Source organism: Passer domesticus, chromosome 3, assembly GCF_036417665.1.
Source record: "Passer domesticus isolate bPasDom1 chromosome 3, bPasDom1.hap1, whole genome shotgun sequence".
NCBI classification, from domain to species: Eukaryota; Metazoa; Chordata; class Aves; order Passeriformes; family Passeridae; genus Passer; species Passer domesticus.
The window spans coordinates 30,351,054-30,378,351 of record NC_087476.1 but is presented as its reverse complement, the minus strand read 5'-3'; the positions used below and the strand labels follow the sequence as shown (position 1 = coordinate 30,378,351).

Here is a 27,298-nt window from a genome sequence, read left to right as displayed (position 1 = left end):
TATATTCCTAGCCAGGTAACAAAAAAATTTAAAAAGCACCAGAGGAGAAATTAGGTTGTCAAATCAACAGAGTAATATGCTGAAGCCAATACGTTTGATCTTTTATTTAGCTTGAACTAAATCAATGTCACGTTGTTGTTACTCACAGCTTTCAATTCAAACCTTGATCCAAGCTAATCAATTCAAAGTGAAATAGCTTGCATCTGAATAACACCAAGTAAAAGCACACGTTGGGAGCAGGCTGTGCTGTGCCTCCCACTGGCATCCCGGAATAAGGGCTTGACCACATTGTTTCTGGATGGCCTCTGGGGTGTTTTACAGAAAATCTCCCACCATTTTGCAGCAGACTGGAAGACAGAAGAGCATTTCTGCACAGCCAAGTGATAGGAACCCCTTCAAGCACACAGGTCTGAAAGAGTCAGTAAGGAAGGGCCCTGCTATTTATTGCTTTTGCAACGAGCATTCCAAGTGCCACTCTCAATCGTTTAGTACTGCACTGCTACTGATGTTCCATTTCCCCCTCCTCCACCCGAGATGGACTCGATTGCTCTTGACTCCTCTGAGGAATATGATTGTGACAGTGAAACTGGAAAGAGACAAAATGAACACTCTCCCTAGAAAAGCTAGGCTGGGCCTCCAATCACATAGGTGCAGTGGCTGACATCTTTGCTATCCAACATTTGTGATTCAGTAATTTTCCAATGCATTTATCTTAGTTACCTTATCTACTAAAAAAAGTCAACAACTCTTCAGGTAGATAATTTTGATAACTAACCTTGACTAAGGAGAATCTAAGGACAATCAAGAGAGAATATCAGTGCAAATCTAACAGTACAGCCACTGTCAGATTTTCAGATTTCTGGACTTCTTTTGACATTTGAGGATGATGAATTGACCTCTGTGTGTAAGGAGATTTTGTGGAGTATTTTTGTTCATGACAAGGGCAGTAAGTGACATATTAACTTACAATATCCATAAAAGATCTGCTGGATAGCATTTTTTAGAGCCAAAGGTCATCTTAAACAAACCTAATTCAAGCAATTTGCTCAGCTATCCAACTGCTAACCGAAGCCAGATGTTTTCAGTTAAATGGTGATGAATCTGCAGGCACTGACTTCACAATTTACTGATCAATGGCATCAAAATATTATTTTTGTTCCCAGCTAAACTGCTGTTTCTAGTTGTTGTGTTACTGTCTCCACCCACACCCCACAGCACAGTGGATGTGGAAGACCCATATTCCAAGTCCCTTCCCTGCCTGATGCAGGGTAAGCTGGTTTGAAGGGATGGTATGCCAGCATCCCTTTTGACAGCCATGCTCAAGTACAGGCTTGAAGTGACAGAATGAAATTGCTGCAATCCATTCTGCCTGTAGGAAGAGGCTGCACCTGCACTTCAGGTTTCCTGCCAAAAGAGAAGTCGAGCAAAACGCATTCCATTCAAACCCAACCACAGCAAAAATAGGAGCATCAACCTAAGGTGACAATGTCATTGCAGCTTATTCAGCCACATAACCTTACAAAAAATCCTAAAACCAACATTTTTCCCCCTTCAAAAACTCTCCACCCCCATTACAAAGTAAAAAACCAAAAGACTACACATGTTCTGAACTAATTCCTGTACAGGCTGTGATTGAAAGGTTATACAGCCATGGGTGATAGATGTTTGTGTGTTATTATTTTATTCTGTTTCTGTATTTCAGGATATTTTTGACAATTTAACTCACATTATTTCCTCTTGTTTTCCTCACTGGCTAAGTGGATGTAGACATTGTTTAATTTCTGAATCCTTGTACAATTCAGATTTCTCCCAGATCCTTTAACTCTAGAAAATGTCAGGTTTAAAACTAGAAATCAAAGGAGCAGTACCATATATACTGACCACTCCAAAATGAACCTCTATTAAGCAGCATTTTCTATTACTTTAAAATGTTATATGCCATCCAGACAAACAAACAAAAAAAAAATTGCTAAAACCACACATCTAAATGCAGGGTTTAACAGTGACCATGTTGTTTAAGCATTGTCAGAAAATTTATTCCTAATCCTTATAAAATTTTTCTAGGGCAAAGTAAGATTAGGTGCACAATAGCACAGATAACTGATGTTATGATGGCAACATGCCTAAAATTCATATCAATATTTGTTGTTGCAGCTTTTTTTTAAGGGAAACTATGCTGGTATATCAGAATTTTTAAGGATATATTTGAAGAGAAGTCAAAATGTAAATGGTACATTTGTTTAAGAATAAAACAACTGCAAACTGAAAAAATTAAATGTCTTCCTAAGTGTTTCAGTGAATAGTCATTCCCTAAGACTTTGTTAGCAGTGATCTTTAAAACTTGCTAACAGGAACAGATTAACAAACTTTTATAACTGAATTCACAGCAACCCTTCTGTGGAAAAGAGCCAGCAGCAGCACAACTGGATTTATTCCCAAACATTCAGTTCCAGTTCCATTCATAGGGGACTGTTTTGCCCTTCCCCAAGCATTGTCTGCCTAAAGAGAGTGACAACTCCCCTGCTGGCAAATCAGTAATGCCTCTCCCATGGGAGATAACTGAACCTACCTGGGTACCCTGATATGGCTCAGAATGTTGCACAAAAACTAGCAGAAACAGCAAACCCCAGAAAGTTTTGAGAACCTACATCTATTTAACATTGCATTTTTGAGTTCCTTACTAAGGTCCTATTTTATCTGTAAGTGCAAGCCACTTTTATACTATATTTTAAGTAAAATCTGAGCCTGTAGAGAATACAGAATTCCTAGGCATACCATGTACTTTGATATAAACTGACACTAATTTGCTGTGCTGGTGCTCTGGAACACCACAGGCAAGAGCTGGTATTACACTGCTCAATGACCCAGGGCTTGGCAGAGTTGAAAGAAACGTGGCTATCACTAGCCTGAGCTCATGACACTGGTCAGGATTCATTGCCAGAGCAGAAGTTTTTGCTCACCTCGTAGTTCAGCTGAGAACAGTATGAAGTGCAAGTGGGTTAAAGGGAGCCAGCTGGGGAGCACTGCTTTGCAAGCATGAGCTTCCTGCTCTGCAAAGCTGTGTGTCACTCCTACCCAAAGCTGACAGGACACCAGTGCCTGGTGAAATTCCCACCTCACAGGTGGGAGCAGGGCTGAGGCACTCCAAGGACTGTACCCAGCTGCTACAGAATGCTTCAGACATTTCCTCTCTTGTGACACCTGCTGACGATCTCTAATGCAGAACATTCTGACTTTCAAAGACATGACAGAGGCAAAGCATAAAACAAAAGTCTGCAGGATTTTATATTCATGCATAGCTCTATTCCCTACCTCTGAGATAATGCTGTGTTAATTGCATATCATGATCCTTGAAGTATTTAACTGGAACAGACTCACTGGAGTGCATTCTAATAGCACACATACATTCTAAATCATATAAATATATATATTCACAAACTTCTACACCTCCCAGAAAAATCTTATCTTAGTAATGCTATGAAACTGCAGCAAAACAAAGAATATGAGAACATTCCTTCTTATACATTATTGTATATTTTCTCTTTGCTCCTGAACCCACTTAACTGCAGCATTCCTGAAGCAGATAATGTAGTCTCCTTAAACAAGTGTTTCTTATGCATTAGAAAATCAGGTTGGAAGGATACTTAGGGTAAGTAGGTAGAGAATATGCAGCTACACCAAGATTTGTTAAGCACAAACATAGAGAGTCGTGTAAATGCATAACTCTGAACCTTCCAAATTTTGAAAATCTGGCTTGTGATCCTCAAACATGAGTATGTTTACCTTGTTATGCTTTGTATTTCTTCCCTGAGGATACGACTTAATTCAAGAAATTAATAACTGCTTCCACAGAGCTATTTGTGTCAGTGTAATTTCCACATGCAGAATATATCCCATACATCACTTGTAACACTAAAGCTACAGGACAAGATAAATTTGCCTATGGAAAAAAATGCACATACAAATAAGATCTGAAAAAGGTTTTCAAATTACTGGTTCAAGTAGTAAAGTGTGCCTGCATTTCCGGATTCTCTCTCTGCTGAAAGAAGCTGTCTTGCACAGAGGCTAACAAAAAGAGTGAGATTTGACTGCTCCATCTGGTGGCTCATTAAGCACAATTTTAATGGTTTAAGAACACGTGGCCTTACAGTTTAAAATGGGCCACCTCTGGAGTTTTTGTTTTTTCTGAGCAACAGGGCAATTCTTAAAATAAATTCTTAGAACCAAATTATTTTAATAGCATAGCATAAAAAAATGTAGAAATATTTACCTACTTTTAGAACATAACTATATTAAATTTTTATATAATTTTACTTTATATTTTAGATTATTTCTATTTATTAGCTGATTTATGCTATTTAGTTAATAAACTTTATTAAAACCAGCAGTTTTACAAATTGTTCCTTTGGATTTATAGCCAGTTACTTTTATATTTGAGCTTACATTTCCAAGGAAAAGTTACCTATGTTCTCACTAAAACAACAAAATTAATAATAAACCAACCATTAAAACACATACACTACTGACTTGTTACTACAAGAAGTAAATTTCAAACCTCACATCTTATTCAGCAAGTGACTTCTATTTGCAACTGACAACTTCTAAGCAGATCTAGAGCACCCACAGAATTTTAGAGGAAAAAAGAAGTGAGTGCCCTTAAGTCCACATAAATCTATCCCATGAAAATTCTAATAAATACTGAGGACTTGGGTTCTTTAGAAAGCTAGTAAAATAACATGACAAGTTGCTTTAAATAGAATTTTTTTCCCCAACAATAATTTTTAGAATATCTAACTAGGCTTGAAGCCCATATTGCAGAGGAAAGAATTGCAAAATTGATGACTAGGTTACAAATACTGGAACTTTAAAATCTAGAAATTGTTGTGTATCTGTTGCTGCATGTCTGAAAGCATTTTGTCTTGAATTGCACATGCCTGAGAGGCATTCAAGGAACATAAGATAGAGGGAGAGTGACTTTTTACACAGGCAGATAATGGTAGGACAAGGAGGAATAGTCTCCAACTAGACAAGATTTAGATTAGATGTCAAAAAGAAATTCTTTACTCAGTGGGTAGTGAGGCACTGGAAAAAGTTGCCCAGAGAAGCTGTGGATCCCCCATCCCTTGAGCTTCAAGGGCAGGTTGATGGGATATTGAGCAACTGCTCCAGTGGGTGGATCCCTGCCCATGGCAGAAGATCTTTAAGGTCCCTTCCAACCGAAGCCAGTCTGTGAATAGAACCATTTTACTTATTTCTTTACCACACACAGTTCCCCCAACTAATATCATATATATTAAGCTAGGACCCGATATGCCATCAAAACCTCTGTGTAATGGAATTCAAATACATCCTTAAATTCTCTGCAGACATGCATTGAAAATTGCAAAATAATCCCATGCTAATTATGACCCAAATGAACCACACAATACATATTTCTCAACTTTTTCAATGGAGCAAGTTAGACTTGGTCCAGTTTGCACATAAGGTGCAGCAAAGACAGAGGTGATAAAGAATGCTGATATTTTCGTTTTTAAAATAGAAAAGGTCATGAGAGAAAAGAAGAAAATTCAGGAAGAAATTATTGTAAATATAATGTTTTATTAGCAGTTCCCTCATGGCTTAAAAGAATGTGTAATAAAATATTTAATTTTGAGGGTCTAAAACAATACTGATGTGAGCATGCATTTACTGCACAGCGTCACAGTATTTCCAAGACATCCACTCTCCTACAAAAAAAAGGTTGAAGTTTCTTAACAATTTGAAAGCTCTTTAAATACAATTTTAGCGTCAGTCAAGGGTATACGCTGAGGAGTTCATGCATAAGAGAGAGGTATTTTTAAGACATTAGACATGTAAAAATGCAGAGTTTAAAGTGATGAAATACCTAAAAAAGTAACAAATTCAACTCTCAACACCTACAGCAGCTGGGTATCTACAGAGGGAATGGGGAACTGACTAACAGCACGTTGGACCAGGTCCTGGCTGTCTACTGTGCTTTAGCCAACCAATAATCACTGTTGCATGTTGCACTTTGCACATGTCGTGCTTGCAGGCTTTCTATTCTCACAGCAAACTTACTCAGGAGAGACAAAACCACCTATCAAACTGAAAATTGAAGTGCAAAACTCTTTCCCCTCCTTGCATATCTTCAAGCTGAATGGTGAAAGAAAATTGTCACACTTTGAACCAAAACCTTAGAAGAGTTTTTTTTTTTGGACCAGAAAACAAACATGATAAGTTGTCAGAATAATTATCTTAAGGTCTTAAAAATTTCAGGGTGGGGGGGTGTAGAAAATGAAATGAGCAGAAAGGTCCAATGCACACAAATATCACACTGTTGTGTCTTTTAGAGGTGGCTCCATCAGTAAAACAAACAAATTAATAAAGTCAAAACAAAACCCCACAACCACATTTTTAAATGGCCCACAAAACCAAAATAATCAAAAACAAATGGAAAAGACACCAACCCAAAGAAGGAAAAAGGCTGTAAGGTCTGAAAGAATGAAAGAATTTCATATTTATAAGCATAGAAATATACATACCATACATACATTAATCACTTTGATACCTGATAAGAAAGCCAAACAGGCAAATAAAAGGGTAATTTAGCTGATTAGGAGCAAATTAGTATGCAGTGAAAACAGGCATCTAGGCTCATGGAGGCAACCTGCAGCTATCTATGAGAGAAGGCAAGCATGGCAGAGGACATTAGAAAGTAACCTGAAATTCTGCTGGTTGCTGATAAATGGACCAAAAAGGTACTTAGCAATAATACATCCCTGCACTAAAATAAAGCATTCTAATTTACTGTCATCAAGGCAAGTTGGAGTCTCAATCACATACTGACATCTCGCAAAATTAGACAATGTGCAATCATAAAAAGAAAATCACTGAACTTACCATTTAAATGCAAGGCAATAAACCAGCAGACAAATAAATAAGGAACAAGTGACTACAAGTTGTACCACTGTGTTAGCCAGTGCCAAATGGGTTGTCATTCATACTGTGCCTTGAGAGTAATCCCTGGAACAGCTGTGCCCTGGCCCAGCTAGCACTCTGTTTACTACTAGGCAGGACACAGGCCAAGAATAAACCCTAACAGGCAGCTTCCAAACACTCCTCTCTTGAGGAGCTCCAGAACGCAATTCATTACTTGGCCAAAACAGTCAAAGAATGGCCCTTTCTTTTGCTTGTCAGTAAATACCACCAGTGGGATGGGCATATTTGAAACCATAGCACATGTTGTGCTTGGCATCACGGGAGAAATGGAGATAAGAATCAGCTTAAGAGATTACAAAATGTAGATCAGGAGTCCCTGATTTTGAAACCCCCTGAACTGATTTTTAAGGTCACATGTTGTACAGGAGAAAGAAGGAACAAAGAAACTATCAGAAGAATACAAAAAACATGAGCAAATATGGGAAAACAGTTTTCAGAGGGACATCCAAAATGGACAGTACAGGATGAAACTATGTATATTTATTCAAAGAAAACACAGGCATCTCAAAATTATTAACCTTCTTTCTGATACAATCAAGTTTTTCCTAGAGCTGTGTATCAGTATACTGATTTTAGAAAACTCATATAGACCAGTCTATCTACTCAAGGCAATGCTTAAAGAAATAAACTGGAATGATTCCTGTGCATTACAGTAATTGTGTTATTACTGTAGTGTATTTTACACTAAAAATATATGGAAAGGTATCAGAAGAATACTAGCACAAAGTACTAACCAATAACACTCAGTGCCTCACAGTATAACCCTATGTTTGGATTCAATAGGGTGATCAGAATGAATACACTAAGAAAAGGACACAGAATGAACATCTTCAGGAAATAACAGAATCAGATGCTTGTTTGTTCTTAGTTAACTCATTAAAATTAAAATCAATAAGAGTGAACATATTATTCTACAAGCCAATAATTCATTTACCTTTTTCTTTCACAGGCTTTCATTTTGCACCCAAAGTGGGACAGATACAGGTGGAAAAATGCAAAGGTTTCAATTTTGGTTCCAAGACCACAACCCATCCTTCAATAAACTGTACAGACCATCCAGTTATGCACCTTTACCAAACTCAGTTTGATTCATCTTTCACATTTCATCTTTTTCTCTATGTTCTCAGGTCAAAAGAGTAACAGTAAGCACTGAGTTCACATAACTTTTATGGTATACAAAAAAACATGCATATAAAAAATACTGAATGGCAGAGGTGTAGGAAGGAATCAGCCCCCTGCTATAACACCAAGTTACTGAGTTTTAACTTTTAACTTCGAAAAGTACTGCTCAGCAGCTAAAATTAGGGCAAGCTTTTCAAAAGCTTTTCCATTCTCCCTCTTAGACCCTTAAAAAAGTACTCCATGACCCAGAGCTCACGCTCACATTCTCATGCCTGCGACCTGCCATGGCTTCTGTATGGAAAAAACTGACTGCTGAATGTTCTTGAGAATTGATCTTTCATGGAGAAACCTATAGAGCGCCTGGGTTTCTCTACATGTTCAAACACTCTCATAGCTCCTGAAACTAAAGGTACCCTGATGTCAAACATTAAGTGTTTTTGAACATAAGACTCCAATCCAACCATGCTTCAGTATCTGCCCTCTTGTAATGAAAATAATCATCTCACTACTGGAAAAATTACTATCAGGACAAATTTGTAGGTTTTTCATGAATTAGATGTGCAGAAGAAAAGTAAGCGACAAAGAACAAACAACTAGTAAAATCATGAACTTGTGAAAAATCAAGCAACCCACAAGACAGGGCATATTAATAGTAATGAAACATAAGATCTTGCCAGCTGTGAAAGATAGGAAATAAATCTAGACTTCATGGTTTGTGACATCATCTTGATAAGTCTAAAAGTGCATTTCTTTTTTCCTTTTCCAAAATCTTATTATTATGGAATTTTTTACTGGAAATGGCTCACAGGCTGACAAAAAAAGAACAAGGTACAGATAGGGGTACTGTGAATTTAGCTCCAGATGTTCCCAGCTTAGCTCAGATCCTGCCACAGGAACAGCAGCAGCATTTCTAACATAGAGGAATCTCAGTGCAGGCTCTGAACAAAATGATTTTCATTCTCAGTAATCCTCCATTTCAGTAGAGTAAGCAATTATGATTACAGTTTTTCTTACCTTTGCTTATCTGCCCTCAGGGTTAACATAGTTTCTGGCAACAAGCTTAAACCTTCCCAGCAGTAACTCAGCCTTCCAGAAGAGAGCACTCACTCAACCTCTCTCCCTCTAGCTACTTCTTTCTGTTTTGTTTTTTCACCCCCAGCTCTTTCCTAAACTATTCAACCACAATCCATCCCACCTTTCCTGATTTATCACGTTTTATAGACCTAGGTGACACTTTGCTCTTTTCTCTGAACTTCCTCCAGCATGCTCAGAACTCATAACCTTCTTAAGGTAAACCTGAAAAAGGGCTGTATTAGGATTTTAAAGGAAAATTCAGCCACATATCTTCCATGACATCCTCATTTATATGGTTACATATTTCTCTGAAATGCAGGATATCTTGGAAACAATTTAACTTTTCCCCCCCCACTCATGTTCAGCTCACCTCACTTGTATATGCACGTACTCTAAGTAATTTCATATACACAAACCAAATTTTTTACTGCCCCACTCTAATTCAACAAGGACTTATTTACAGCTCCACAAGCACTGTAAATAATTTCAGGTGCTCAAAAGCACTGTGTACTGATAGCACTGAATAATGTTAGCAATGAACAAAACTCTGAAACTAGAGCCATTTTTAATTATATTTCCATTAAAATCTGAATCAGATGTAGGTCTAAATTACTGCACAAGGACTAGAAGATAAATTTGAACTAATTTTTAAAAACCAGAAATCTTCCTAGGAAGGGCATTTTATTTTACACTTGGTTAAATCTCAGCTGCACTTTTAAACAAATTCTGCTCCAGTTTTCAAACTCTATGCCCAAAGTTTCGTTCTCCAAAGAAACAGATGTTAAAACATGCTAGCAGATGTTACAGTACAATTCGACTTGCCTACACTCCAGACTGAAAATACCTCAGTCAAAAGGTTTAACAACATTTCAACCCAGCCTCCTTTTCTCTACAGCCCTTTCCTGAGTTTCTTTTGGTTCCTTTATAGGCCCTAATGCAGGTGTGGTTTCTCTCTTAGCCCCCAAGCTACCTTCTGTGTCAGCAATGCCTATAGAGCTTGGAACAAATCCTTGGGGCAAGGATATAATTTATTCTCTCCTTCCCCTGGGAGCACCCCAAGCACAAGTACCCAAAGGGACCCTCTCAAAACACCAGAAAAGGATGGAGGAAGCAGCCAGATCCTTTCCTCCTGGAGCTGAGCCAGCACTGACATTTGTCAGCAAACCACAGCATCCCTTTCTGCTCCTCACCTCCATGTCCTCTCCTCCTGCTCACCACCCCCTGTCTCACACCTGGGAATAAGCTAAGAAAACACCAAGATCCCATTTTCTAACCAGAAATTAATGTCTTAAGAATGAAATTAAATTAAATTGGGTCACCCTGTTCCTCATATTACTGTGAGAAAGGCAATAATGTCTTCACTGAAAGGAAACAGAAAGCCATTTCAGGGGTTTGTTTGTCAAAGAAGGCACCAATTCTATCATGTTCTCACTCCCAAATAAATCCATTAACAAGTATACAGAGTGAGTTTTACTTAGGTTTTCAACATTTTACTACAAATTTGTGAGTATTAATCATAATTTCAAGCCTAAAGTGTGTGAACAAAATACACATATAGGCAAATATGAACAATAAGTATGCAAAATGTAAAATCATTAGCATATTTATTTACATAAAAGTACTGGAGCAGTACCTCTTCCACATTGCTCCAATTTCCAACAATATCTTATCTTCCCGGTTTAAAGGTTGCATGACAAATTCTGAACTATCTCTTGCATCCACCAACAGATATAATAACTTATACACTTTTATCTGGACATAAATCCACTATTTTTACACAAATTCTTATTTTTCAACTTCAAAGAAAATACGTTTTCTCAAACTTATGCCAAATACAATTTGCATTCTTCACTGGATCACAGTAGACAGAAACTGTTACTTTTAAAGTGAGGTCTGGATTTAATTTTTAACAGTCTGGTTTATGTTATTCTAGCTTGCCTTTGAAGAAAGTATGAATGCAATTTACGCCTTCTACAAGGATCCCTTTCTCTTTGCCAGGACTTCACTGGAAACACAGTCCACCTATTGTTCAACTATTAGAGATTTCAGAAAAAGGAGTTCTACAGCCTCTACTATAGAATGAAAATTATTATCAGCATTCTGTAGTGTCCTGTAAAGGGTGTAGATAATTTAATAAGAATTTGAGATGACACTAATCAATTTTTCTTTTTGGACACTGCAAAGAGCTCTGTCTCTAGATTTACTCCAACATGGAAACAATTTGACACAAATCTTTGGATCCTCCACTAAAGAAGTAAAATCCCAGCGGATTTCAAAAGACATTTATTTTTTTTGAACAAAATCTCCAAATGCTTGTGTATAATTTTTTGGATAATTTTGAAGTAATGCATATTAAATGATTACAGTAAATAGCAGGGTATGTACTAGCTAGATTAGGTTGCTTTTTTGGCTCAGAAGATAGGGTAATGCAATACTAATCTGGGAGATTTCTAGGAAATGCAAATGTTAAAAAATAACACTTGCACAGTATCTGTTTTATATGACATATTTGGCTATTGATTTTCAATACAGACTTATCCACTCTACCTGTACTGTATCTTTCTCTGGGGCATCATTTGCCTTTAAACATCCCTGTACGCTGTTTCTCACACAAACTTCTATTTTATTTGTTCAACATAGAACTGAAAATAGTACATCTTTATTACTTAGTTGCAGATCATTCCATATTGGCATCCACTTGGGGTTTTTTTGGGGCCATTCAAAGTTTCTAGCTTCATCTGTATTACTTTGGCACCAGGCTTCTGACTGAGCTAACATTTAGATAAGAGAGGATGGATTCCAGACCCTCCTGGGCTTATAAAGTAAAGCACTATAACTTTGAACCTGTGCAGTATGTCTCCCAAGTTAGAAGCAAAGAACTGAAGAAATTCTGGTGAAATTTGGTTTTGTAGCAATGCTGTTAAATTGCAAGAATGGGATTATGACCAGGGTTATAGTAGCAGCATTTCAGAATTATTTATATATACATATATGCATCTTTAAATCCTTTCACTGTAGCATATTTTTTTAGAATACTGGGAAATTTCTAAAATATTTTCTTAGATAATAAAATCTCCTGCCTTTCCATCTATTTTATGAAATACTCTGGAGTATTTCAAGTACTGATGAAAAGGTAACTGTAAAAATAATTGGATACTTTACTATCAAAAAATGTTTCTGCTTTCTCATTTCCATTAACATTTCCTATCTTTTTTATCTTTTTATCTTTATTTCCCATCTTCTAAGGCTTTCTATTTACAATCCTTATAGAAAAGAAAAGTCATATCAAAAATCAGGCAAAAAAATCAATGGCTAAATATCACAGCTATTAAATTAATAAATATACCTCTGTAATTAATGCATTGACTACCCCTCCATTACACACATACATACACATATACACATATTTATATTGACAATTAGATACATTGTCCCAAGGAATGCTCAACAATGTAAATCATGTATGTGGAGATCAGTGGTCAGACAGGTCCCTAACATACTCCTATCAATAATCTTTATCTAAATACAGTGAGGTAGCACTCTGATATGGTACTAACCAAGGTCTCCACTCTGTAAAGGGGGACCCTAAACATGTGTCTAGGAGGTAAACAAGAACTTGATCCACTCATTGAGAACATAAGCCTTTAGCAACATTCAAAATTCTCAGTCTGGATTTCATAACACTAAAGGAAAAAAAAATCCAAGCCTTAATGTTTTAACAGTACAGTGGGAAATTGGTCAAAAGCTGAGATCAGTGTCATGAGCCTGAAGCTGCTACTGAAAGATTTTACTTATGAAAGACTGTTACAACACCAACTATATAAATGTAATTGTATCAGTATAGTAACTTTCAGCCTGGACTTGACTTACATAACAACCTTTCAGTTTATAAGAATAACCTACACTGATTATGGGTAATTCTGTCTACTTCATAAGCAACCTCAAAATGATAACCGTAATGAAAGAAAAGACAAAGATGAAAAGAAACACTACATTCCTGACTTCTACTACCAACAGATGGAGTCAGGGAAAATTACACAAATCCAAACGTCAACTTAAATCATTGCCACAAAATAAGGGAAAGAGATGTGTTGTCTTAGAAAGACAGAATAGTTGAGACTGGAAGGGACCTCTGTAAGTCTCCAGTTCAAACACCCTTCCTCAAAAGTTGTGCCAGCAGAGCAGATTGCTCAGGGCCATGTGGGTTTTGAGCATGTCCAAGAATGGAGACGGTACAAATCTCTGTGTGATACATTCAAGTATTAGACAAAATTCAGTCAAATAAGTGAGGTTTTTCTAATGTTTGAATGGAATCTGGAATAAAGTTTCAGAATATGATCATCTCCTTAGAATATGATCACCACCTTTCAGAATATGATTCCTCCTTAAAAATGAGCAGAAAAGCAAGTTTCCATATTTTGAATGGAAAAGCTCATGCTTAGAAAGTTAAAACAAGCAGCTCTTCAGATGGGATAGGAGAGAAATCTGCTATCTTTGCTATGTACTCCTGGAGCTTTAGGTGATGCTAGGAGACCACAACAGATAAAGACAGACAGACAGGTTAGCATATATGAATCACAGACACATCAGGAAACTGCCAGAAACTAAAAGGCAATGCAGATAAGCCTTTGGCATTTTCAGCAAGAAACTTCCAAGGTACAGACACAGATAGTTAAACTAAGGAGCTAAAAGCCAAAGACACAGAAAGCTTTCAGCTCACTGTACTGTCACCTAGAGACAAAGCAGGATTATAAGACTGTTGCTAAATTCTGCCACAGTCTTTTATGACAATGCTTATTTTATCTGCTTACAGTTCCTAAATTTGATTAACTTCTTCAGCCAGAAGAAAGGCTTTGTTTAAAAGCACACAGTGTACTCCAACTTCCTCCTTGCTGCTGAGTGTTACCATCAACAGATGAAGACAAACCGAAATAACAGGCTTTAAACATACTTCTTAGCTCAAGAGAAAATTCATCTAGACAACATCTTTGTCAATTCTCATTTCTTTTCTACATAACACTCCCTTTGCCCCGTATCTACTTGTCCTTAGTAACAATGAACTCTGGCAGATTGTTTGATATTTTATTAAATGTAGTAAAAATTTTCGTATCTTATGATGCTTTATAATGGTCTCCTCTGATTGTTACAGAAATCACTTTTAACTTCAATCCATCCACAAAAAACTGTTCTACGTACAGACAAAAGAATGAAGTAATGACCAAAGGAGTACAGATATAATCAAGAGAGTAGACTAGAATCCTTGAATTCTGTCACTTCCAGGTGAAAGAGAGAAGAGAATGAAAAGGAAACTCATCAGCTGATGCTACCTGTAACCACCTCATCTAAGACTGTAAAAGGAAACATTGTAAAGCACATGTAATCAGGTATAAGACACTTCTCAGTTGGCAAAAAAAAGAAAGGCAAGGGGAAAAAGTGTATGATTAAAAAGAGGAAAAGAGAGAGAAAAATACAGATTTTTTTTTTTCCCCAAATCATGGCCATGTGCAGAATACACAGAAAAGTCCTTACCTTTTTCACTGACACTTTCACTTTCTATCTCCACATCTTCACAGCTAGTATATTCTGGTGTTGATGCCCCTTCTTCCTCTGAGCTACTAACTGACATCTGCCTTTTCTTTCCGCCTCTTTTTGCTCTATGAGGCTTTGGAGGGGATGGCCGCACTGATTCCGACTGGTCAGAGCTAAGGGAATCATTCCTTAGCATGGTCTCCATTTTCTCCCGCTTTGCTTTTCGCATGAGAATAGCAGAGCTAGGATCAAGGCGGCTCTGTTTTATAAAGGAATCGTGGTTCTTGTACTCTACGTGTTCTATAGGAACTGGACTATGCCTGGGAGTTGGTGGGCTATGATTAGTTAATTGTTTAGAAACAGAAATTCTTACATCACCTGTTCTGTCTATAGAGTACGACCTCTGAGTTTCCACAAGAGATTTTCTGTCCTGAGTTCCCTGTAATTGTGAGCGTTTTCCTAATTTATTCTCAGGTACCTCCGCTTCCTCCATTTCTGTGTGTGGCAAAGCTACATCACTGTGTCTTCTCTCGTGTCGTGCTTTAGAAACTTTGGCGTGCATGCGCATCTGCTGCTCCTCAGGGTGTGGTTTTACAGGGTATCTTGCCAGATTGGGGTCACTCTTGTAACGGGTATGATATTCATCTTCCTTCCTTTGTTTGTCATCATCAGGCACTTTGCCTTCCTCAAGTTTCTCTGGCAAGTCTGGGTAATCCTGTGACTTGCCTTTCTCCAGCCTTCTACCTTCATGCCGCTCTTTACGCTCCCTGTCATCTGTTGGTCCTTCTTTTTGAAGTGAGGATTTTGGCACACGCTTACGCTCACTCTTTACGCCTTTGCCATTCTGGTCAGAAACCAATACTGCCTTCTTCCTGCAATGAAAAGGAGTACAGTAATATGAAAAATTGAATGGAAAATAGAAATACTTGCATACAGTTATGGAAAACAAATTCAAAACCAGGGTAAGCTATGGCAAAACAGAAAATACTGAAATTACTACAAATTAAATTTATTAATCCTTCTATCTTAATTTTATTTTCCAATAGCAAACACTTTCAAATTCACAAAAACATAAATTATGAATGGTCCAATTAATGAGTAAAATCAAATCAGAATATTGACATGCATAATTTACCCACGTAAGGAAGAAGACCCAGAGCTGTCTTTGTAACTGCAGCATTATGACAGAGTACTGGAGTATGTTCTCCATTTTTCTGGCAGCAGTCATGAGAGTTACAGCCTAACCACACAATTCACTTCAAGTGCCCTGACAGCATAGATATAAATACCACCAAATGGAGTATCTACCACAATGATATCACAGAAAGAAGTAATGTAGATATAAAAAAATGCAAAAGATAATATATCCAGAAATAATATTTAAACTAGTTTGATTTATCTTTGAAACTTTAAAAGTTTCAGAAGCATGCAATGGAAAGCAAATTGATTGCTTGAGATAAATTAATGGTATTCCTTTCTCCAGTAATAAAAGAGGATGAGAAGTTTATTTCTCTATGCAGACATAAGTACAAAACAATAAATAATGAAGTTGCATGATTTTTTTTTTCTCTTTCATATTCTGCAAGCCAATAAGCAAGCCAAATAATCATAACATTCCCTTATGCTGGATATTTTTATTTCTCTCATCATTCCAACTGCCCTTTCATTTAGCAGTTCACATACAAATCCATTGATTTTGAAGAAGGAGGAACACAGCCATACAGTGTATTTGAGAAGAATGCACACCAGGACAAAGTCACTAGGACTATGTTCTGTGGCACTGAATCTTCCCTTCCACAACTGACACATCTTTGGATTACATATCCAAGACCCTCACAAAGAACAAAGTTGGACATCATCCACATTAAGCTCCCTTCTTTTTTTTTTTTCCCCCATCTCCTGTTCCTCCAGAGTTTTTGGTAATTAATGGGACCTGAGCTTACTATAGATAGTCTTTAATCTGAATGCTTGGAAGTCATTTGAAACTCTCAGTGACAAGTAAACAACACTAATTTTGTATAACTGATATGAACATCTCAATTTTGGACAGCAAAGCAGAAATCTAAAGTGTTTTCCTGCCCTAGAAGCTACAGCTGCTCCAGGGGCCTTCCCTGTGTTGAGGGACAAAAGTCAACAGAATTATGGGAGAGCATCACTTAGACAATACATATCTGTAACACTAACCTGAATTTGATATAGTTAAACCCAGACAGATCTCACCCATACAGTAAGTTACTAGCCACTGCTCATCACCAATTTTCAGATCCAATAGCTAGGGGGAAAAAAAATCATCAACCATTCTGGCCAGAATCTGGAGAATCTTCTATGGCAGACTCCTGTTTTGCTGTCACAGGCTCCTTCCTCAACTGCTCTGCCATCTGCCAGGCAGCAGCCAAAGGAACAGCAAGTATTTCATTGCATTAGCCTCTCCTGATTTGCTACTCCTCAACCCATTCATCACACGGAATGCAGCTCAGGAATTACCTCTTTAACTCATTTAAAATAGTTTGCTTCTGGTTGCTTTATTCTTGCAAACAGCTTGCTCTGCATTCAAGATGGTACTATTGCTGTTCTACATGAATGTTAACTTCACACACATAAATGAGGTCTTTGAACTGTATTATTTCTAACAATAAAACTGGAAATATTATTGATGACAAGATAAAAAATAAGGTTATTTGAAAGAATTCCACAGGGTGTTTTCTGATTGTTTAGGTGTGGATTTTTCAGGAGAGTGCTGCTTTAAAAACTCAAGAATGCTAAAGGCTTGCTCTTTGCTTAATAACTTTAAAATACCAGTCAAATTTAAAATTTAAAAGTAACCTACTTTTAAATAATTAACTAATAATTCTATATTCAAAATGTACATTAAAATGCATTGAAGTATATAGGAATACCCACAAAATACTTTTTTTTCCTCATTTTTGTTGCACAGACCAAAATAGACAATGTATTTGCTAACAAAAATTTATCCTTCCCTGGTGAGTAAATCAACTTACTCTTTGTTTTTGCACAGTGGTAAACGTACAGAAGGCCCAGCTGAACTAGCATTTAGCATTGCAGGCTGTATCTAGACAGAAAGCATTACCTCTCTTTTGGAGGTTCACTTCTAGACCTTGAAGCTTGCTTTTGGTCCGGGCCCATAGCTGGCTGTGACACTTCTGCTCCTTTCCTACGGTCAGGCTGCACACTGGAAGAAGAGATTTCCTGTGATGAGGCAGCTGCTGTACTTAGGGGAGTCTGTGACCTCGATCGCTCTTGAAGTCTTGCTTTCTTTTCTCTGGGTGCATCCGAGCTTGCGCCCGTCGCCGTATCGCTCAGCGTCCCGTCCTGGCTGGGCGACGGCTGCGGTCCGCTTCCGAAAAACCACGCTCCAGATTTCGTTAGGATTTCTTGTTGCTTTCGACATAAATTGCATACCCACATAACCTAGTTGAAGACAACAAGAAGAGTCAGTGCAGCTGCCTCCCAGAGCCCGGAATGCATGCTCACTACCGCCGAGCAGGTACGACCTCTGGCTCTCTGAGCTAGTGAGGCTGGTGCTCATGACAGGACCCAGAACATGCTGCTCACTGGCCAGAGCCAAGCATCCTACAGGCACATGCTATGCAAGCTTCTCCAAAATGTGTTCTCAACATACATCAGTCCTACCTGTGGCAATCCTCCCTCAGCCCAGCCCTAGTTCTCCTCTGAACAGACACCATGAGCAGTGCTTGTTGGGAGGGTTGATGCAGCGGGGAGTGAGTTGGGATTTTTCCACTGGTGTGGATCGCTGTCAGGACAGACCAGCCCACCAGACAGTAAACAGGACTTGTACCTCAGGCAGCAGTGTCCTGCCCAGCTAACTCCCAACTTCAGTGGTCACAGAAAATTGACAGGGTATTTTCTTGTGAATTAATTCTCTCACATTAAATAACATTATCCTGCAAATAAATTCATTTCCATGAATGATTTTAGCTATGCCTACTGCAATTACTTACAGGTGTAAAGTAAAACCTTAAGAAATCTACTAACAGAAAACTAAATACATCAATGAAAAGAATGCAAAAGTACCATATGTTGTACTACTTGCAAATTATCATCATTATCTCTTTGAATGATAGCTGCAAATAATAAATTAACAAACATGTGCCTTGGTAAATCACAATTAAGTTGTGTGCCTAGGATTTTTTTTTAAAAAAGTGGGGGGTTTAATTCCTTACACACACATACACAGGAGCACACACATCAAAGAAAGACTATGTTTCCAGCCTGTATACTGTAGAGACAGTCTTATGTACTGGAGCAACTCTCCAGAGAAAAATAAATAGTTAATCAAGACTAAAGTATGTGAAAATTTAAGAAAATTTTAGACAAAGAGAAAAGCAGTTTTCAGAAAGGAGAAAAAATAGGCAAAATGTATGAAGGATGTAGAAGAGAGAGGATTTTTTTGTCAGAAATAAAAATAGAGATGAGAGGAAACAAAGCTGATTATTATTAAGGAAAATAGTAAAGAAAATATTTTAATTTAATATGGAAAGTATACAGGAATGGGTAAAATTGCAAGGAAGCCAAAAAGAATGACAAAAGTTGGAAGGAAAAATATGCTTGAATTATTTTGTGTAAACACAGGAATGATGCAACAGTCACAAAATTGTACACTGCTTAAAATTAAAAAGCAGAAGAAAAACCCACTTAATGGAAGAAACAGGACAAAGTTCTGTTACTGAGCTCTTTTACTCTCTGGCCTGTGGAGGTAGTGCATGGCTTACAAGGCACAATAAAAACTTTAGGCATTTCACATATTTAAAATAATTAACATTTATTTAAAACACTCTAGAATAGACTATCTTTGTAGGTCTGAAAACTACATCAGAACTTCCAAGTTCATTCCTGCACTGTTTGACCAAACCACAAAGAGAAGACATCCAACCTGTCAGGATTGTACCTTTATCAAAGCTGACTGTTATATTTCTTCCTTTTAAGAAGGATAATAAAGTATCTATTAATACTTCAATTAAAAAAGACCCAACCTTAATCAAAAGCTACAGTTATTCCAACAGGGGCATAAACATATATCATGATAAAAACAAACAACACTCAGTAGGATAATAGAAACAGCAACTTTGACAAAGATAAATTCTAGACCTTTAAAAAACAAAAAAACCCCTTGATTCCAAAATGTCTAATTTATTTCATCTCGTACACCTTGAAAACCAGCAATTCAGTTTATTACACTATGTATTCTAAATAGAACAGAATTTTAGTCTATCAGATTATTATTACAGGTATTCAAAAAAGCCAGCAAGGCGAAAAGGAAAAAAAAGCCACATTTTAAAATGCTTTTGTAGGATCTGCCACAGCTGTTAGTTCATTAGACAGCAAAAGTGTGCATGCAAATGTGTCTGTGTATAAAATCTATGTCAATCTATGCTATAAACCAAGGTCACTAAAAATAATGTCATTACCTGAAGCAAATGTTAATAAAAAAATGAATCAACTAGAGTTTGTTTAAAGGATAAGGAATACTTAAGTAAAAGTTAATTATCCTAATTAAATTGCATGTGTATGTATGCAAGCCCAGTAACACACTTCCTTTACAACTTAATGTATTCAATAATTTTAAATATGTATAAATTATGTAATAAACTTCAAGAAAATACTGTTAATTTGCATAATCACTCTTGATACTGTAAATAATTTTATGCAAAATATTACGAGATGCAAACAAATAAGAATAGCTAATGCACAAAGAGACTCGGAAAAATACAGAATACTGAAAGAAGAAATACTAGACAAGTAAATAAAAACCCATTTTCCTACAGCTATTTTTAAACTCTGCATCTTGGACACAATACATACCAATGACCACAGAGTACACACATAGGAAATCTGTATTATACTCACATAGAAGCTATACTACCACCCATGTTTAGGAATCTCTTCAGGAATTTAAAAATGCTACAGTCGCCTTGAGATCTATTCGGTCCAAAAGGAAAAATAATAAAAGCTCTTCTTTGAGAGGAAAAAATAATCAAAAAATTGAGGTGACAGAAGAGTTTCAGTGACAAAACTGTATATTGAAAAACATTTTTAGAGAAGTATGTGGAGCAAGCAATTCAGCAGCATGCAGGAATTATATCCTGATTGAATATACTGGGATGTGGTCCAAACTAATCTAAACTAAAGCAGGTCTGTGTAATAACTTATCTTAACAATCCACAGATGTTAGGCAACCAAACAAATGCTCTGATGAAGGATTACAGTTCTCTAATGTGGCTTCTGGACCTCCACGCGATGCATCAGTAAAATGAAGAGTGTAAGACAATTTTACTCTGGCCTGTCACTTCAAAAATAGTTTCTGTTTACTCTCCTCTGGACAGTGAGCTCTGATGAAGTGCTGCAGTAAGTCATTCAAGACATCCAGAGTCTGGTTTTTGTTTCTGGGTTTGTTTCTGGTTTATTGCATCCTTGCACATGTCAATGCAAATTCACATGTGAAGCTATTAAAAAGAGCCAGTAAAAGGGGGTGCTTCATTCAAAGGGTTCATGTGCACGGCTCTGGAAAAAGGTGCATTTTCACAGCATAGCAAAGGGTTCTGAGCTTTACTGCTGCATAACAAAAAAGACCAGTGGCACACACAGGACTCAGCACATGTGGGTCAACAGTTCCCACACAGATTCATGTGGAAACTTGACAGGCTGCGTGAAAACATGCTAGAAGGATCCCATGCTTGCCTTCATGTGGAATACAGAGTATTTCATTCACAGAAAAAATATTCCTCAAACTTACTCTTACAGGTACTGTTGAATGTGATCCACAATGAGGAGGAACAGTATTCCTGTACTAACACAACATGAAATTCCAACTTGAAAGAGCCCATAGTAAGGAATAAATATATATAACTATACACACAGAAGAAGTATTTTCAGTTACAAAAATAAGAACAATTCTACATAATTACATATTTCAAAGCTGCATTTTAAGATGCAGAAAAAAGGCTTTTTTTCCAAATTCAAATCTGGAAACTTCCAAACATGCACTGGTAGGCTAAAGTCATGTTGTGGGGGGCACAAAAGCTATACCAAATTTATGTGACACATGCCAGGCAAAACTCAGACTGAGGTCAGAGCAAGTTCCCCAAATCCTTCACCCAAGCCCAGATTCTAAGGAGAGTCCATAAGAAGCACACTCCTTTATGCTTCCTGAGTTTAGAAATTGAAATCCCACAGTTAGGATGACTCCCATGCATCCTGCTTCATCCCTGTGCAGCAAATTAGGTAACAAGTGTGCTAACAGAGCAGGCCACAAGCTATTCCTTACTGAACCTTCACACTACTTTAATTATAAACCTTGTACACACAACATTTTTTCAGGTTGTTGATTTAATTTACATTCCTTCTATGCACTTTTGGAAGACACTAGTTATTTCTGACAGATCCAATTAGGCAGACCCTCTTCACTGCCTGAGGCACCATTAACTTCAGCAGAGCTCTGCCATCACCCTACAACTGATGTCTTTAAAGTCAAAGAGAAGAAATGATAACAATTACCTCCTACAAAATTTTCATTCACAAAATTAAGTTAAATTATGCACCACTTAATGTTTCTGAGATAATATAAAAACATGCAGCAAACCATGAAGTTATTATACAGCATTGCATTTATCTCTTCTGCTATATCAAAATGATTTCTGTAATAAAATCTTAGCTAAAATGTCGCGCTCGCTTCACTCCATTAAAATACAAATAAAGCTGAAAATCTGCTTGAATACTCACATTAGTCCAAAATCTTAATAAATAAATAACTCTGCCTTTCTAATGAATGTGTGATCATGAGTCCAAGTTTACATTAAATGTATTTTTCAAAATGTACAGACAGCTGAGTGCATCCAATAGCTCCTGCTCAGCAAAAGGGAAGGTCTTCTCCCCAACTCCCTCCTCTCTTATTCTCCTTTCCTCCTGTCTGGGTTTGTTCTCTCCCTTCCTTGCTTACAGGAAGGTTCCCTGTGCCACACTCTCACTTGTATACTGTTCCTTGGTGGTCAGGTTCTCCCAGGAGCCACTTGTATTTAAAAACATTGCAGAAACTTATCTGTATTTTCTTAAACTGGTTTCATTCTCTGTCACGTCTATTTTTTTCATGGAGGGAATGATGAGTAGTGAAATCATGCAACCAGAAACAGAGGCAAATGGGAATAAGGGTATGTTTACCTACAGCACTGTCTCAGCATCTCCCATTAAACTACATCTTGAAATGACACCAATACTAGCACACTAGATTAGCACAGACACATTTTTGAGCACTGAAGCCAAATGACATAATAATCAGTATCTGGCCAGGATCTCTGCTCTACTTCAAAGCAAGGTGACTTCAAACAAGTTGCTTCCTGGAGGTGCACCACAGAACACTCCAACTCCCCACCTCCCAGCAAAAGCTGATAAGAAAATGCTAAAGGCAGAAGACCAAGAGTGTGCCAAGTAGCCTTGTGTCAGTTTACTCACACTGATATTCTAAAACTTGGGAATAGTCCCAGATTATGTTTAAGTTATTAGTATAGAAGCAACTGAGGAGTCTAGGTTCTTTCTAAAGCCTTTTAGAAAGGATTTTTTGAGGATTTTTCTAAAGCCTCCCTCTAGACTGAAGTGTTCAACAGGACTATGCAAATTCTCTGCTGCCCACCTCTCCAATCAGGTAAAGGACCACATCAGCCCATGCTGATGGTCATCAGACATACAGGGCTCAGGCATTTCAGGAGAGTGAAAAAAGCCATTTTAATTTAGTACTCTGTTCTTCCATTCCTATGGAATCTGCTTCTTCCAGAGCAGATTTTCTTCAGGACTTAGGTTTTCAGCTAGATCTTTTTATTCCAGTTTGGCAAGAAAAGGAAAATTTTGCAGACAGCTGATTGGGCTCTTCCCTATTTTCTGCCCACGCCCTACAATAATGTGTTACCCCATTGGACACATGCAATAAAAAAATTGCAGAGGCATGGAAGTTTTCAGGTCATTATATTCTTAAAAATTACATAAAACGTGCAGCTCTATAAAATTCCTATAAATATTTAATTGGTGCAATCTCTTTTGGTATCACAGAATTGACATGGCAATTCAACCACAAGACATGTTCATAGGAAATGAGGCTGCTCACAGAACTACCTGTTGCCTTAAAGCCTATGGTGCCATTTACAAGCTTCCAGGAGGGATGTTTAGAAGTCTGCTTTACCAGAATTCTCCACTTGCACAAGAGACTGCACCTCCTACTCTTTTTCTGCTTGCCTTTCACTTAATTGAGATGTTACATTTTCAAATGAGATTCTATGTGTACAAATAAGGATTGAAGTAAGATCCCTAAATTGTTTCTGTCTGCACTAAAATGACTATAGGCATGTCAGGCATTTAGATCTCCAGCCAAAGAGAGTCAACTCACTTTCACCTAGAAACAGTGAAATTAAATAAAATCCTGTGTCTAATGAGAGCCTAGTGCCTGCAGCAGTAAGTCAGCATGTCCCAGCCCGCTGCCACAGGAGTCAGGTCCCATGTGACAGCCACATGTACGTGTCTTATGTACACAGGCATAAAAAATGGCATCGGATGCCTGCTTTTAGGCAACTGAGCACACAGTTCATGCACTGATCCTAATCATGTTCCTGGACTAGGTTCCTAAATCCACAGCTAAAAACTGCCTGTAGGAGAGGGAAGAGATGCAGTGGAGCAGTGATTCAAGGAGTTAACACCAAAAGGGCATTTCATGCTAGCTTTATTGCCATTGCTGTTAGCAACAATGTTACTAGTCATTTTAAGACAAGAAAAAACACCTCACTTTCTTCACATGCACTTCTGCCAAAATCTTTCAGCTACTGTTGCAAATCTTTCAGAAAGCTGCCGACAACTTTCCCAGAAATCAAACATAACTAGAATAATCCTGCAGCAAACTGAGTGTTGGAACTCAGACACTTGGGCAACTATAAAGTAACAATATGAAATATCATCTCTAAAACAGCACACTGCCATGTTCCAGACACTATAGCAATGTACTTCTCTGAGAATATCATTGGAGCTCAAGGAAGAAAACAAAATCACTAGTGGTGAAGGCAGCAGTTGTTTCCAAAAATTCACACCAACACATTTACATACAGTAATTTAAATATTCTTCCCCTGAAAGTTCTTTTCTAAATCTGCTACTCAAAGAAATTAGTATTAACAAATACCACCAAAACTGCATTGCATAGTTACAGTGTGATCTTCTAAAGAAAAGACTATAGCTTTGGTCTCTTTCCTCATAGCTTAGATTCTTTTACAACTTTATTTCTCTGGCCTGAATTTCCTTTGGTTTCTTCTGATAACATAGTAGCTATGAATTGCTAGTCACATTTTCTGTAACATCAATCTCCATTTTTCACAGACCCTTAAGTTACCCTAGAAATTATTATCTCACAGATAATTTTTTTGTATTCTTCTAACCTTCTTCCAAAAAAACCTAAAAAGTTTTGTATATCTATTTGAACATTTGGCTGCCTTGATGAGCCACAGAAGCTGTACTCCTCTTAATTGCTGCATGGTTCCCATAGTTACAGATACACATAGAACACATTTTTTTTTAACATTACAGAAATCAGACAAAATAAGATAAATGGCATAAAACAGATTTACAGTCAGGACTGACAAAGTTTTAGTTGCTATTCATAAAACAGAGACAACTCTGTTTATCCACTTCTACATTTACAAACTGCAGTAAAAATATAGAAATGCTCAGAACAAGACTGTCTTTAATCGTGGATGGGTATGTTCATCATTTCTGTGGGAGCTTTCCTTACAGCACCATTATTTATCCTTTTATGCTCTTCTTTTACATAATACATCTTATATATATATACACATCATTATTTATAAAAATCTCATGGAAAGGAAAACAAGTGGTGCAGGTCATAGGGGAATTGATACACATTAAATAAATTTTGATTTTTTTTATTCTCAATGATACACTAAAATTATTAAAAATAGCATTATGGATTCTACATCTTTGGAAACATTCAAAACCCAAAAGAACACAGTCCTGGCAACCTGATCTACTTGGACCTGCTCTAGGCAAGTATTTGGACTCGATGATCTCCAGAGGCACATTCAAACATCAAAAACTCTGTGAAACTCTAACGAATAAAGCACTGATAACAGCCTTATTGTTCTTCAGCTGTGTTACATACTTTACTACTAGAAGGCCTGCCTCTTTCTCGTCTCACTATCTTACGCAGGTTTCTGCCCTAAAGCAAACCATACATATAACCTGACCATTTGAGTGGAGAGGCTCTGGGCTCACAGGAGGGACTGTGGAAAGCCCACAGCATGCTGACCCATTTTCTTCACAGAGTAGACCCCATGATGTATGAACATAGCTATGAACAGAGCTACTTCCTCAGCTATCCATGAGCTTAAGATTACTTCTACCAAAAGCTGGTGGAGTGGCTGAGTGCTGGAAAACTTCCAATATGATATAGTGAGAACAAAGTTGTTTTATATTTATAGAATATATGTGTCTGTCTGTGTATATATATGCACTCATATATATATGCACACATCTCCAGAGATTGCAGAGATTAGGTCTCTATCCTGTGCTGAAGTAAGGTGTGCACAGCTGACGGCATCCCCTCTAGGTTTGAGAGATTGTCTACCTAAAACATGTATTTGAGGTTCCCAACCTGTGCAATGCTTATCACTGCTGAGTTCATGAGAAGAACATACTGGCCTTGACAGCCAGCAGGAGCATGGGGTCACCTGGAGATCTCTGGTGACACCTCTGTCTGCAGAGGCAATTCAGGGGAAAGGAAAATGAACACAGGAAAGGAGCAACGCTTACAGACACTGCCTGGATCCACAGGAAGAGACACTGGAGCTCAGACTAACAGAGCACTATGAAGACATGATGCAAAAACTCAGGGGCTGTGAGGAAGAGGAGGATTATTACTGGCTCTAAATAGGGATAGAAGGCAACAGAGAATGGCTGGCAGTTAAGGAACACTCCTGGTGGGAATGAGCTGAAAATACAGCAGAGTGACAATCATGCTAGGACAAAGATTTTTATGGATGATGTAACAAGCTGCCAAAGGAACATAAGGGAGCATGTGCAGCACATTTGGATCTGTCAGTTATAATAAATGGCCAAAATCCTCTTTGGAAGAACAAAATGTTTGGGAGAAGAAAAAACATGCTTTTGACATATTGCAGGATCATCTCATTGCAGAGATCTCTGCCATGTAGCTTGACAGAAACCTTCACTTGGATTGATCATCTTTCCACTCACAGAGAATCACAATTTATGAACATGAACTCTGCTTAGAGAGAATTTTCCTCTGTTCCCCACCAAGTCCTATGCTGAGAAGTTCTGGCTGCTGAATTTTCTTAGAGCTCCCACACCCCCAAGTCCACACAAAGCCTAGAATAAGTCCGTCAGAGCCTTGCAATCAGATTGTGAAATTAGGCATCTAATTTGTGAGTGATACAGTGGGAGGAGAGTGGCACCAAGCATATGTTTCCTCCTGTGCCTGGGCAGCTCCACACACAGCCCTGCCTCAACACCACTGTCTGGGACAATCCTCCT

At 37.7% G+C, this 27,298-nt stretch overlaps 1 protein-coding gene across 49 annotated transcripts in view; it reads right to left on the bottom strand.

Annotated features, from left to right (window-relative positions):
* Positions 1 to 27,298, bottom strand: part of RIMS1 (regulating synaptic membrane exocytosis 1) — a 305,873-nt gene that overhangs the window by 142,528 nt on the left and 136,047 nt on the right. For 46 of the 49 annotated variants that reach the window (XM_064412356.1, XM_064412355.1, XM_064412353.1 and 43 more), the window contains 2 exons: positions 17,813 to 18,153; positions 14,725 to 15,596 (listed from right to left, as the gene is read on the bottom strand). In XM_064412356.1, the coding sequence (XP_064268426.1) occupies positions 14,725 to 15,596; positions 17,813 to 18,153 (1,213 nt within the window). Of the gene's footprint in view, positions 1 to 14,724; positions 15,597 to 17,812; positions 18,154 to 21,496; positions 21,652 to 27,298 lie in introns of those variants that run through there. The other 3 variants (XM_064412406.1, XM_064412386.1, XM_064412378.1) reach the window with 3 other exon arrangements.